The sequence below is a fragment of the Protopterus annectens genome, chromosome 1.part1, assembly GCF_019279795.1.
Source record: "Protopterus annectens isolate FY-2018-M chromosome 1.part1, PAN1.0, whole genome shotgun sequence".
In the NCBI taxonomy this organism is placed as follows: domain Eukaryota; kingdom Metazoa; phylum Chordata; order Ceratodontiformes; family Protopteridae; genus Protopterus; species Protopterus annectens.
The window spans coordinates 433,986,696-434,001,492 of record NC_056726.1 but is presented as its reverse complement, the minus strand read 5'-3'; the positions used below and the strand labels follow the sequence as shown (position 1 = coordinate 434,001,492).

The window sequence follows — 14,797 nt, the reverse complement described above, 5'->3', positions numbered from 1 at the left end:
TGATGATGAAATGGGGGGAAGGCTGAGAAATAAGCACAGAGTAGGATTTTGGATGCAGGTCCTTAAGGAGAGTAACAGGCATACAGAATATTACATTCATATAATAACATATAATATTGTGAGAACTGACCCAACATGGGAATTAAATTAAATTTTATCAATAGGAATGAATGACTGTGTCTGTGGCCATAGAAAATAGGCAAGACGAGGCTGGAATTTACTTTAGAAAATTAGCAGAGGAGCTAAGGTATTGTAAGCAAATAACTAGAGAAGGAAAGGCGTTAGTGGGATGAGGCCAAACAGAAGTTTGGACTGCAGTTTAGAGACTGTCTTCCCCTGGTAGAGGTTAATAGAGTATATGCAAAGCAAAAGGGGTAGCGGAGTACTAAGCGAAAGACCAACTCTGGCAGAGTTTTTAAGTGAGTCTGAAACAGAAGTTGCTATTAAAAAGGGGATAATTAGTAGAGCATATAAAATATTACACGATAACTATAAGAGCAAATCAGAGAAGGCTAGAAAATATTAGGAAGAAGAGAGTGGAAAGGCATTTTACAAGGCAGGAATGTGAGGATTTCTGCTCTTGTCTCCCAAGTTTAGCACCAAAGTTTGGAAGGTTTATGATATTTATTTGAAAGTCTTTGCATTGGTATTTTATACCCTAAGCAAACTTCAGAGAATTTATCATCCTGTAAATGGCAAATGCTGGAGACATGATGGTAAAAAGAGAGGTAATTGGGAAATATTTTGAGAGCATAATCAGTTAGCAATTTTTAAAATATTCCTACCTAGTAATATGTTAGAAATGTTGAGGAAGCAAATATTTTAACTAAGGAAATGATTCTTTTGAGCTGGGATGTAGGAACTGAATTGTATAGACATAATAAGGCTTTATTAAGTTTAATGCTATTGCCTACCAAGAAAAAGCAATGAGAAAATACACATGAAAATGTAAACCAGCTATAATTTAAGTACTGAATATTGTAAAAAAGATAGCAGAATTTGAGGTGGGACTCTCTAGAAAAGTAAAAGAGCAAATTTCATGGAAATAAATTGAAATTGTGGAAACACATGCAAATAAATGTTTAGGAGAAAGAGTGAGTTTAAAGGGAGGGCAGGAAATGAGCAATGTGTGTAAGTTTGAGTGAATGATTGTTAAGGCATACTGCATGAAAATAAAACAAAGTTACTGTGGTTTCTTTAAGCAATAACCGACAACGTGGTATGGTATATTGAGGATTTTACCCATGGTTGGTGTGGTTTAATCACGAGAGCGAAGCCCGAGTGATTAAATAAACCAACCTTGGGTAAATTTCAATATACCATAACCACAGAGTCAGTTATTGCTATTATACAATGACATTATTTAAGAAAAAATACTTACTTTTTTAAAATAATGCCTTTTTATAATGGTGCATTACTGTTCTTCCACCGGTGGTGGTATACTGCTTCCTTACGTTGATGTACTGCGCATGCATATGGGACTTGCGTTCCTACTCATACCCAGTACATCAATGCTTTGAAACGGAGGCAACAAAGAAAAGAAAGTCTCCATTGCTCTGTTTTTTTTCTTTTTTCTTTGTATTTATTAAAAAAAAAAAAAAAAAAAAAAAAAGATTTTGGACACTTTATACCAACAGAAAAAAGTCCGGGGGACCGGACTTTTTTCTTTGATATATTGTGGGTTTTACAATGGGCACGCTGGCCAATCAGCATGCACGTTTTGGAATATTAATGGGGATCATTGTATAGTTTGTATTAATGTATGTGTAGTTATATCATTGTTTAAAATGTGATTTAATAAAGATGTTAAATCCTAATAAATATATGAATGAATGACGGCTGTTTCTTTTAACTCTTGAGAGTTGTTGGACTTTAAATACTTTTTATAAGAATGAAAGTAACTGAATGTTAAGGAGAGAAAGACTTGTCAATGACGAGAGCAGGCCCCTTTGCCATCTGCACTCTTAGCTTTCAAATTCTATCACCAGAAGTGTAGCTGTGGTGGAATGAAGGGGGCAGTTGCCCTGTATATAAGATGTCAGGAGGTAGTGTATTACCAGCATTCAGAAATTAATGCTGATAGTGCGTTAGCCATCAGGGTTGAAGTGCTTCAGTGTTCTTTGTGGTAGTTAAACTTCAACCAGCCAATTATTACATTTGTAGCAAGTGACATGTAGTAATTAAAGACCCTCACTTTGCTCCTTGAGCACTTGAGGAATATAGAATTGCCCCTCCCCTTTTCCCCGTATAACTTGAGGAGCACAGAAATGGGCTCTGTTTGCTAGCACACTATGCAGATCTGAGATCAGATGACTACTACTGTTTTTTTTTTGCTCTTCAAATCAGAGTTGAGGGGTGCCAGAACAAGGAATGGCACAAGATACTAGATGAGGCAGTTACAGCTCTGCTGCTGCTCACATCTTTCATCAGGTTTACATCCATCCTGAAAAAGTCCCTTGCTTTTAGAACATGGTAAGCATTAAAGAAGAAAAATAACGTACATTTAATTTATAATGTGCCTAGTACTTTCTGGCTTCTACATTAACTTCCTTAGAAGTGGTAGCATATCCCTCTTTGAGTCAAATAGTGCAGTTTGCAAATTAGATAATGCCCTGTGTAACTCTTTCAGTGGAACTGCACTGGCTACTATTAATTGGTTATCTAGAATGGTTTCTTTGAGAAACATTTGTCACCTGCTTATGCACAGACATTAGCAACAAGTTGTCTAATCACATATACACATTATTTGCTGTGAATTCTCTTACGTCTCACATACATCTGTGAAAAATTCATATGTATGTGTTTTTCAGTTGTTTAATATAGTGCTTTACATCAAAATATGTCTTACTATTTAATGTCAATAAGCTTCTTGATGAAATCTAGCTGAAGAAGCTTGGAACATTAAAAAGAAACCTCCCCAAGTCTGTCGTTTGTGTAGTATTTGGTAAAACTTTGGCGAAAAAGAATACCGTTGGTGTAAGTCAGTTGTTTCTAGTTAGTGTTGCCTTGTACCTTATTTTATAATCCGCCTCCTTTTCACTCATCACCGTTGCTTAAAGCTACTCTCTTTAGAAGCATGATGTATTTTACTTTTCCATTTCTGTAGAATATTGCTGATGAGGTATGCCTGTTCTGTTCTTCTTCTGCTTGTCATTTTTGAATCTAGCTAGCCTTTGAAGAAATGCTTGTTACTTCCTCTTCCCGCAATTCCATAATAGCCTTTTGCTTTCAACTCCCTTTCTTCTTTCCTCTTCAGCACATTAATTGGTTCATTCATTTTCCGATGCATACTGCTTCGTCGACTTCATAAACAGATGCTTTCCCTGTTATATCCATCTTTTGGTCTTCATTGCCCATGCTGTGCTAATTTAGTTTTCTGCTTGACCTTTGCCATTTATTGATATATTTTCCATTGTCTGTTTTCTAACAGTTTATGCTGCTGCCATTGAGTTGTTACATATTTTGCAGCTGTCTATTGTATTGATTTTTTTTTTCTGTAGTTGTTTATTGTTCAGTTGTTCTCAAATCACACCAGAAAGCAAACTTCATCTCACTTTGCTGTTTCTGTTTTATTAACTTCTCAGTCATACCATTAATCAGTAACATTTACTATTTTTTTTACTTTGCAGATTTTTCTGACCTCCCATGCATTCCTGCTCCGATTCCCACTTCCATTCCTGTTAGTGAAGGATCCATCACCACCACTTCTGACTCTAAAAGTCTGTTCCATCAGTTGCCTGTTAGCACATCTCAGGGGACAAGTGACAAGGTGCCTGTGCCAGAAAGCATAGATGAGTTTACTGATCTCTTTGGAGAGGAGTTGGATAGACAGCTGGACTCGATAACTGATGACCAAGGAAATGTAATGGTAAGGAAGTGGCACAAAATGGCCTTAAGATCTTAACTGAGGACATTCGCTTAAGCATACCAATTTAACTTCATTGCTGTCAGGACATTTTGTTGGAACTAAAATGGCTGTACCTTCTTGGCATGCGTACATGAAGGTGCTGCCTAAAATAGAAATGCTTGAATTTACCTCCATTTGCTCCAGCATATTTTAGGCTCAATAAAACAAACGTCTACAAGTTTAAAACCTCCTGCTTTACTTATCTATGCATGGTAGTATTTTTAACGTGCATTATGATAGTCAGTATTCATATTTCATCTGTTAAGGCGATTATTTTTATTCCACTTTATTCCAGTGTGAAAAAACTATTGCTTTTCCAGATTTGATTAATGTATTAACTTTTTCAGTCTTACTGAAGAGGAATGGCTGGGTAGATGTTAAAGATTTACATAACAATGTATATTGATTATTAAGCCCAACAGCAAAGGGGATAACATATTCATACTTAGTATTGCACGGTGTTTGAATATGTGCTACCTTCCTGTATATAACTTGAGGGTGTGTAGGATAGTTATTCATTGTTATAAAAACTGAAGGAAGAAAAGAAAAATGATACTCTGTGGAAGAGAATGAGACTGTTTCTTACACATTTACTCAAGTAATAATTTGAGTGCTGCGTTACCATTTTTACTGCCTTTTGAGGATTCACAAGGAAATGAGCAACACCTCCCCAACATGCTTGTTACTTGTTTCTGTCATACTTATCTAGGAAGAGTTGTTAAGTTTATTAATGAATACTTAATGAAACATGTTTAAACTTTAATCTTCAGGCTTCCAGACATTTAATGAGATTGCTTCAGGGCTTTTGGTGGAAAATTCCATGTTCTGGGTCACTGTAGGTTTGAATTGCTGGTAAACTAATATCAAGCGTCAGCATTGCTCTGAAGCTTTGATTTACTTTTAGGTGATGTTCCATCTAATTACATTATGGAACCTAACTAGTTTTGTCTTTCTCACATTATTTTTTTTTATTTTGATAATTACTTGCATACCAAAGGTACTGCATTGGAGCTGTAGTTTTTGTATGGCTCACAGGACTGGCCCAATGGCTGCCTTTCTTGCACCAATTGACATCTTTATTCTCCCGTCACTTTCATTCCCCAGTGGAGACAAGAGTGTTCTGTTTAAGGAGCAGGCCAGTCTGCTGGTCCAGTGGACAGCCTTACCCATACCTTCTTGGCAGCCTGCCTGCTCTGTTATACTTCCATGCTTCAAGAAAAAATAAATAAATAAAACGTCAACGGAAGGACTTGGCCAAACACTAATTTAATAAAAACACAGAATAAAGTAAGCACTTTCATTTAATCCAATGATCAAACTTCTTCAGACAAGTTACAAAGAAATCAAAGTAGTAAATATACATCACTTGTTAATGAGAAAGACACACCTCTTCACCATGAAATCAAGTCTTAAAAACACACTCGCCTGAATGCAAAATTACTGAGAAACTAATATGCAAACAAGAAACATTTTTGCATACTTTTATAAAAAATAGTTAACACAGATTAATAATATACTCATCATCTTTCGAAAAATGTAAGTTTTAATGTGTATAAAATAGAGCACAAATCATTCAAACCCGGTTGGGTATATGCATCCAACCTTATTTGCCAAAACCATTCAAGCTGTTCCAGTTTTAAAGAGAGAGGTCCACTTCTCTTCCCTGGTTAAACTTGGTCAATAGTTCTAAATTGGAAATAATATCCTGGGTATGTAGCAACATGTTTTGCCAAAGCATTTTCAGCTTTGGCTTTCCTAATGCTATATATGTGTTCATAAACGCGCTCTCCTAACCTCCGATCAGTTTTCCCTACATAAAAACTAGGACAAGACTGACATTTTGCGAGGTATACAACACTTTTAGAATTACAATTAAATCTGCTCCTACATTTATACTTGCATTCTCTGTTAATGAAAGAGTCACCTTTTGGAGATGAACAGGGAGGTTGCTCTAATAGGAGACCTGGTATGTTTTAAGTGTGAAGCTTGCTCATATTGAAAGTATGTAGAGGTGGGCGACTCTTACGTCAACAGAGAATGCAAAGATAAATGTAGGAGCAGATGTAATTGTAATTCTAAAAGTGTTGTATATCACGTGAAATGTCAGTCTTGCCCTAGTTTTTATGTAGGGAAAACTGATCGGAGATTGAGTGTGTGTTAACGAACACATATACAGCATTAGGAAAGCCAAAGTGGAAAATGCTTTGGCAAAACATGTTGCTACAATACCCAGGCCATTCTTTCCAGTTTAGAATTATTGACCAAGTTTAACCAGGGAAGAGAGGTGGTCTTCTCTCTTTAAAATTGGAACAGCTTGAATTGTTTTGGCAAATAAGGTTGGATGCATATACCCAACTGGGTGTGAACGATTTGTGCTCTATTTTATGCACATTAAAACTTAAAAGTTTAGAAAGATGATGATTATATTATTAATCTGTTAACTGTTTTTTTTATAAAAGTATGTCAATTTTTCTTATTTTTATATTAGTTTTTCAGTAAGTTTGGATTAAGACGAGTATGTTTTTAAGACTTGATTTTATGGTGAAGAGGTGTGTCTTTTTCTCATTAACAAGTGATGTATATTTACTACTTTGATTTCTTTGTAACTTGTCTGAAGAAGTTTGATCATTGGATTAAACGAAAGTGCTTACTTTATTTTGTGTTTTTATTAAATTAGTGTTTGGCTAAATCCTTCCGTTGCCGTTTCTATTTAATTTTTTTTTTCTTGGAGTTGTTTTACCTTCAGATCAGACTTCCATGCTTCCAAGCATGCACAACTTTCTGACCAAGTAGAACACAGCTTGTAGTAGACGTAGACCAGGCTGTTTATGCTGCTGCGATACCAGTGTATTTCAGCAGGTGTCATCAGTGCAGCTAGCCGATCTTGCCTCCCCTTCCCCTGGATGAGCCAGTGTTGGGCACTCACTCTTATCACATACTTGGGCACTCGAGCATCCATTGTGACTAATTGAACATGGATGTATTGGAATACAGTCCAGGATTTATTACAGTGGAGCTTCCTTCATCCCTATATGCTAATTTAATTGTGGAATTGTCTGTGGTTCAATACATTTAGCAACATACATTTTTTTGCAGATGTGTTGTTTTTTTTTTTATTACATTGATTTTGTATTTTTTACATGCATTGATGATTCTAAACAATTTGGGAGTGGTACAGTGGATAGCGTTTTCACCTCACAGCAAGAGGTTTTCTGGATTGACACTCTGCTGGGGTGCCTTCTGTGCCGAGTTTGCATGTCCTCCCTGTATTCACATGGGTTTTTTCTGGGTGCTGCAGTTTCCTCCCACATTCTAAAGACATGTAGTAGGTGGATTGGATACTCTAAGTTGGCCATGGGTGTGAGTGTACGTGCGAGTGTGGGGGTATGGAACAACTACCACAGCAGGGCTAGCCACCTGGTGGTGTTAACCTTGGCTCTAGATGATTGTCACTGTTGAAGTGACACCCTCAACCTCATGTGCAAAAATGGGAAAAGGTGATTGTGGATGCATGGATGGATAAGTCAAAAGAATTTGTTGAAGTGTGAAATGAGTTTAGTATTATTTTTTTTGGATATTTCTGTGATAGACCTATATAACATTGTGATCACTTTATTACATAAGAAACCCGTTGCCATTGACAAATTTTCATGTGGCCGAAGCTGCCACTTATGCTTTCTTTTTGTTTCTTTTCCTTAAGGAAAGTTTTATTCAAGCCAAATATGCATGTAGCAATTGTGAAAATGTTTGTTTGAAACATCTCAGAGCCTTATGGTTATGCTTATGAGAAGGGGATACAACATACTAAGGTCAGAAAAAGAGCATATGGTCAAACGTCCAAGCAGTTATTGATAAATTATAGGGATAGCACAACAGAGTTAAATCAATATATGACGTGTCCAGACAGTTTCTGATGTTTTGGTACAGAGTTTAATCTGTATGAAAAACATGTTTCCATTGTTATGAAATATCGCCAAGGTTTTAGACTCACAGAATCTAAGTTTACAAGGAAGAGTCAGTCCATGAACCATGAGTACCTTGCCATTACCCACCTTCATGGTTACCTCCTGCCTATAGAAGGACAAAAAAAGTCAGGCCAGTGATGAATTTACTGGCAGACATCCAGTTATCGTGGTGGGCATTACAGGAAGCTTGGGTATTTGTTATGTCTTCTAAATAAAGGACGGTTATTCAAGAGATGGGGGAAGTGTTGAGTAAATGTTTCCCTACAGCATGTCTTATTTATTTGTTGATGAAGATCTAATCTTTTTGTTTTAAGTCTTTATGACTGTGTATGTGATCAAGGAGGGTTAGAGGTTTCACAGCATGGAATGCTAAACTTAAATCACCTTGTAGGAGTCTATAAGAGACAGTGTGTGTGTGGGAGCTTCAAACCTATCATGTTAGCTGGAGAACGGGGGGGGGGGGGGGGGCGTGAGTCCAGTGATCTGTTTTGTTTGTAACCTCTGGGGTCTTTGTAGTTGTGTGATATATTTGGTCAGACACATACTAAAGGGGGTGTTATAGTCTGAAATAGGTCTGAATATAACGGAATATAGTGGAATGTTAAATTCTTTTGACTTGGATGAAATAATTTTTTTTCTTAATTGGGGTGTATGTATATAAATATATTCTCACACACACACGCGCATATATATGGGTTCCGGACGTTTGTTTGAATGAGCAAACATCCGAAACCCAAACGGCCGGGCATACTTGCGCGAAAGTGCTTTTCACCGAAGAAAAACATTCGCATAAGTATGCCTGTTGCCGAGGCTGCACTACGGTGCGGGTAAGGCAAAATTCCCTTTTTCCTACTGTAGTGTGGTCTCGGAGAGAGAATATCAAAGTGGTGGGGGGTGAGGGGCACAGCCTAAAATGTTAATGTAGTGTTTTTTTTTTTTTTTTTTGTAACATGCTTTAACGAAAGCACTTTTTTGATAAAAGCGCTTTCGTTAAAGTGTGTTTGGTTGTTTTGAATTTGGACATTTGCTTATTCGAGCAAACATCCTAGATCCATATATATATATATATATATATATATATACATACATACATACATACATATGTGTGTATACATATAAGGATTTTCTTAATACAGCTGCCATGTGATGGCTGAGTGATAGGGAATTGTCTATGAAAGTGCCTTGATCTCTGTCAACTGCACTACTGCACTGCACCTAACCAAAGGTGACAGTGCTGCACTTTTTTGAAGTTTAATTTAAACCTGTTTCTAATACACTGCAGATCTGTGTGGTGTAGCCCTTGCTGTAGTAGCACAGTATCACATGTTGAGTGAACAAATATCACCCAGCTTGCAGTCATCAACAAATTTAGTTAACTATATATTGTGGTCCACCACAACAGTTTAGAATCTGAGAAGGTGATGACACACAGAAACTGTTCCAGTACTGAGCCTTGAGAAATGTCACTAGTCTCCTTTTTGTTTTCTGAGGTGACATGTGCTACTTTAAAATATGGTTTATCTCAGCCAGTGTGCTATCCACTTTTCAACATAAAAGTGTACAGTTAAGCCTTTTGAATTTGCATGAGGAATAGTGTAAATAGTCTTGGCCAGGTCTAGGTACACTGTATGAATTTCATGGCCACTTTCTACAACTTCACTAATTAAGTAAACTTGATCTATTTTGACAAAACCATATTCTTGTGGGTTTATAAACTCGCCAATATCATGTTCCATGCCTTTGCAAATTAGGTATGTTAGAATAATGGTCCTGCAGCTCCCAGGATCTGAAGTTCATAAGCTCTTAGTAAGCTTAAAGTCAAAGTATTTATTTATTTATTTCCAGTTTGATAACCGGGGAGGTCCACTGGGCCCAGAGGGCCCGTTTTCAGTGGAGGCCTGGGGAGAAAAGCTCCGTATTACATACAATTAGAACAAATATAGAGGTTTACATAAGGTCTGGAGAGAAAAGCTCCTTATTACATACAGTTAAAACAAACATACATTTATGTAATTATACATACAATTATAAAATGTTTTAGAAAAAAAGTATAATTATATATGGTGTTGTACCAATTTGAAGGGGAGCACAAAGAAAGGGAGAAAAAGTAGGGAGGAAAGTAACAGAGAGAAGGGAGACAGAGCTATGTACAGTATTTACGTCTGGACATTCTTTAGATTTCAGACCGTGGAAGTTGTGTAGAAGAAAAGAAAAGAAAAAAAAAGCCAGTGCATGAGGGAGTAAATGTATAAGTGATATTAGGAGGGGTTAGGTAGGAAGCAGAAAGTAAGGAAGAAAAAGTAGCGAGAAAAATAACAGAGCGAGGGGAGAGAGAGCTATGTACAATATTTACATCTGGGCATTCTTTAGATTTCTGACCATGGCAGGTGTAGGGAAAGAAAAGAAAACAAATAGCATGTGCAGAGAGAGGGGAGAGAGAGCTATGTGCAATATTTACATTTGGGTATTCTTTAGATTTCTGACCAAGGCAGATGTAGGGAAAGAAAAGAAAACAGATAGCATGTGCATGAGAGATTAAATGTATAAGTGATATTAGAAGGAGTTGGGTAGGAACAGTGCAATTACATTTCCAGTTTTGGGTGAGGTGTGGGAGTGGAGCAGGGATTTGAAGAGTTCTAAGCTTAAAGTGATTCTTAGCAAGGGAGGGAGGGAGTTCCATTTTTTGGCTAGAGAATAGGAAAGGAGAAACTGGCCAGGGGGACGTTTTGGTTTATATACAGAAAGAAGATTTTGTTGGGCAGATCTAAGGGGTCTGTTTGGAGTGTAGAATTGTAAGATATTAGTAAGAGCGGGGCTTGCAGTAGGTTTAAAGATTATTTTGTGGGCTGTAGTAAGCTGTAGGTAGACAAGGTGGTTAGGAAGCTCAAGTCACTTTAGCATATTGAGAGAGGTGCAATGATGGGAGGAGTGTTTAGATTTAGTAGCAAATTTAGCAATTTTGTTGTAGCAGCTTTCTAGTTTTGAGGAGATGGTAATAGAAAGATTGGTTAGAAGTGGAGTACCGTACAATAGTAAGGGGAGTAAATAAGTAGAAGCTAGAGTTTGCCTTGTAGAAGGAGAGAGAAAGTGAGCATTTCTGTATAACATACCTAGCTTCTGATGTTTTTTTTTTTTTATGTTAAGTTGGATGTGTGTATCGAATTTCAGGTGTTCATCGATAGTGACCCCAAGAAGTTTAGCAAAGGGGACAACTTCTATAGAGGAGTTGGCGTGGCTGAAGATATTGAAGGATTGCTTGTCAAGTGTGACAGTTTTTGAGGGAGAGAAGAGAAGGTTTTTGGATTTATTGGCATTAAGTGAGAGATGGTTTTGAAGCATCCAGTGCTCAGTAGTTGTAAAGGCCAATTGGGTTTTTGTCTGGAGCTCAGTGAGACTAGGAGCAGAGCAGACTAAAGTGGAGTCATCTGCATTTTGCACTATTTTAGTGTTAGGAATGGCGGTGTGAAAATCATTGACAAATATATTAAAGAGCATAGGTCCTAGTATGGACCCCTGGGGAACCCTGGTGAGGGTAGGAAGGAAAGTAGATATATGTTTGCCATTTCACGGCCTGGGATCTGTTAGAGAGATAACTGTGGAACCAGTTAAGGCAATTCTGAGAGAGATTAAGGTTAGAGAGACGATTCAGAAGGTGGGTATGGGAGATGGTATCAAATGCTTTGGATAGATCAAGGGCGATGGTGGAAACAATATCTCCAGAGTCACGAGCAAGGTTTATTATGTTTAAGAAAGAGAGGAGAGCAGTTATAGTACTATGTCCAGGACGGAAGCCATGTTGGGTAGGGGTAAGGAGTTGATTATTTATGAGGAAGGGCATGAGTTGGAGATGGATGCATTTTTCAAGGATCTTTGAGATTGGTGAAAGAATGGCTATGGGTCGGAAGTTGGAGATGTTATTATTTTTGCCTCCTTTGTGGAGGGGCAGGATATAGGCTGCCCGCCACAATTTGGGGACATACGATTCCTGTATGGATCTGTTGATGAGAATGCTGATGGGAATGGCAATACCATCTGCGGCAAGCTTTAGAAAGAGTGAGGGAATATTGTCAGGGGCGTTGGAGCATGGCTTAAGTTTAGAGAGTAGCTTTTTGATGTAGGAGGTTGAGATGGGTTTTAGATAAAAAGTTGGGGGAGGATTGGGAGTGGGGGGTTTATGAGAGGAAGGGGCAGTAGGATTGAGAGGAAGGGAGGAGACCTGGTTGGGGAAGGTCTTAGTGAGTTCAGCTATAGAGTTAGTAAAAAAGGAGTTGAAGAGGGTAGCAATTTCTGTATCAGTTTTTTTGTTGTCAGGGCAGGGATTAATTTTGGTACCTGGATGCAGAAGAGAGTTAATGGAGTTCCAGAATTGTTTGGGATTTTTGGAGTGGGTAGACTGAAGTTTAATAAAATATGATTTTTTGTCTTTTGTAATGAGCTTTTTGGTTAAGTTACAGAGTTTTTTATATTTTTGCAAGGTAACAGGGTGTTTATTTTTGTTATAAAGTTTCCAGGTTTTATCTCTTTGTAGCATGTGTGTTTTGGTGTCTTTAGTTAGCCATGGTGTGGAGTTGGATTTTATTCGTTTTATTCTAGGTGGGGCTTGACTGTTTAGGATGCTCAGGAGAGTTGTATTGAAGGAATCTATGGCTTTGTCTAGTGGAAGAGTTTTTAGGTTGTCCCAGTTTTAGTTTTAGGGTTTCAGAGAATAAAGAAGGGTTAAAATTTGTAAGTTTATGAGTATGGGTATATTGGTGTTGGTGAGGGGAGGAGTGGGTAGTTCGGTGAATGATAGCAGGGAGATGATCACTTATGATGTCTGGTAATAAACCAGAGTATGAGATATTATTTGGGTAGGAGACTAAGATCCAGTCCAGAGTGGACCCTGGGGGGTTGTTTCGATTAGGTCTGGTAATATCATTTATTAGTTGAGTGAAATTAAGAAGATTGATAGATAGGGAGGGATTGTTGCTGTTGATTCTATTCCCGTCAATATTCACATCACCTAATATGTATGTTTCAAGCTTAATGTTAGCAGAGGCCTATAAAAGGATGTTTTCTAGAGTGGTAGTATTGTTTCCAGGGGGGATATAGATGGCCATGACACAAATACTTTTATAGTTATTTAGTTTAACAATTCCTATGACTAGTTCAGCAAGTAGACCATTAAGATGCTCAACTGCATCACCTACTGCATTTGGGTAACTAATTTTGTTTCCCATTAAGTATGGTTTCTTCACATATTCCATGTGAAAAGTTGTGCTCACTCGTCCATCCCTTACTCATCCATACTGGTTTTAAAGGTTGCAAGGGAAGGACTCTGCTGATAGGCAAGGGCAGTCTATCCCAGAAATGGGGGGTCCATTGTGTTAGTTATGTTGTCATGCCACCTGATTTTGTTAACGTGATAATATTTATTTATTTATTGACCGGGAAAGTGCGACTGGATCAAGGACCCATTTTCAGCGGAGGCCCGGGGAGACAAGCTCCAGAAAAGCAGGTATTTACAGATAACAGTATATCCAATACAAAATAACATGAATCCATGACTTCAATTTAAAAGAATGGAAAACAGCAATTTACAGACTAGGAGAGTAAAACATTAAATTCAGCATTGCATAGACCAAAATATCATTTTAAAACAGTATGTGATAATATAGAAGTACACATTTATCAGTCCAGCTTTTATCCAGTGTTTATCTATCACCGTGTGATCTAGGTTGATATAGGCTCTTAGAGCATTTACACTGGTTTGAAAAGAATAATTGGATTCAAAAGGCAGTAAAAGATAGAGGAAGGAAGGTTGAAGGTGGATTATAGGTAAGGAAAGAGAGGACAGGATAGATGTTAGTGAGTAGTGTATGTGAGAGTAGATGTAAGGTAAGTTAGTAGTATGATGGAGGGTAGGTAGAAGGAAGAGAGAGGGGGTGAAGAAGTGACACAGAGGGAGAAGGATATTAGGTTTGGCAAAGACATGTCCAGGAATTGTAAAGGTAGTTCTTTATTGTAAAATTGAACTTTTTGGGGTTTTCTATGCTGGTAATGTAATTTGGTATTTTTTTCCAGAGTTTAGCTATAGTATAGGAATAGAGAGACTCACCTGCTCTTTTATTAGGTTTGTGTAAGTCTGTATGTTACCTATTATTTGAACGGAGGTTTCAAGTGGGCAAATGGGTTTGGAGAATGCCTTTTAATGCTGGACAGCTATCTGGTTTGTAAATTAGTTTTTGTGCCACTATTAATTGTAGGTAGTCGAGATAGTGGGGAAATTCAAGCCAGTTAAGTTCCTTGAGAGCACTGCAGTGATGTGTGCGGTAGGATGAATTAGTGGCAAATGTTGTGGTTTTATGGCAACAAGATTGGAGTTTAATCTTGAGGGGGAGGTATGCAGATTAGTGAATATAGGAGCGCGGTAAAGTAGAGAGGGGATAAGGTAGGTATTAGCTAGTATTTTCTTAGTATTAGGATCTAAAAAGGTTTTATGTCTGTAGAGTGTTCCTAGTTTGATTTGAGTTTTTTGATGGCATTTAGAATGTGTTGGTCATATGAAAGTTTGTTGTCTATGGTGATTCCTAATAATTTTGCGTTTGAAACAGTTTCAATCTTGGTTTTGTTGTGGGAGTATGTCTTGAATTCAGATGAGTTAAATTTGGGAGAGAATGGTAGTAGTTTGGTTTTGTTAGGGTTAAGCAGTAGTTGTGCATTGTTTAGCCAAGACTCTATGGAGGTAAATGTATTTTGTGTTTTATTCAGTAGGTCAGGGATGTTATTAGAGGAGGTGATGATATTTGAATCATTGGTGTGTTAGATTAAAGTACTATGAAGGCATGCAGTGTATAGGTGGAACTCCTGTATTGTTGGTTAGGTATTGAGATAGACATCCTTGCTTTTTACACATTGTTGTCTGTTGGCTAAATAACTGGTAAAC

General features: G+C 37.5%; 1 protein-coding gene across 1 annotated transcript in view; it reads left to right on the top strand.

Annotated features, from left to right (window-relative positions):
- The window catches only part of ZC3H7B (zinc finger CCCH-type containing 7B), a 1,999,702-nt gene that overhangs the window by 872,826 nt on the left and 1,112,079 nt on the right, over window positions 1-14,797 (top strand). The window contains exon 8 of the mRNA XM_044087097.1: window positions 3,630-3,868. Within this exon, the coding sequence (XP_043943032.1) occupies window positions 3,630-3,868 (239 nt within the window). The remainder of the gene's footprint in view (window positions 1-3,629; window positions 3,869-14,797) is intronic.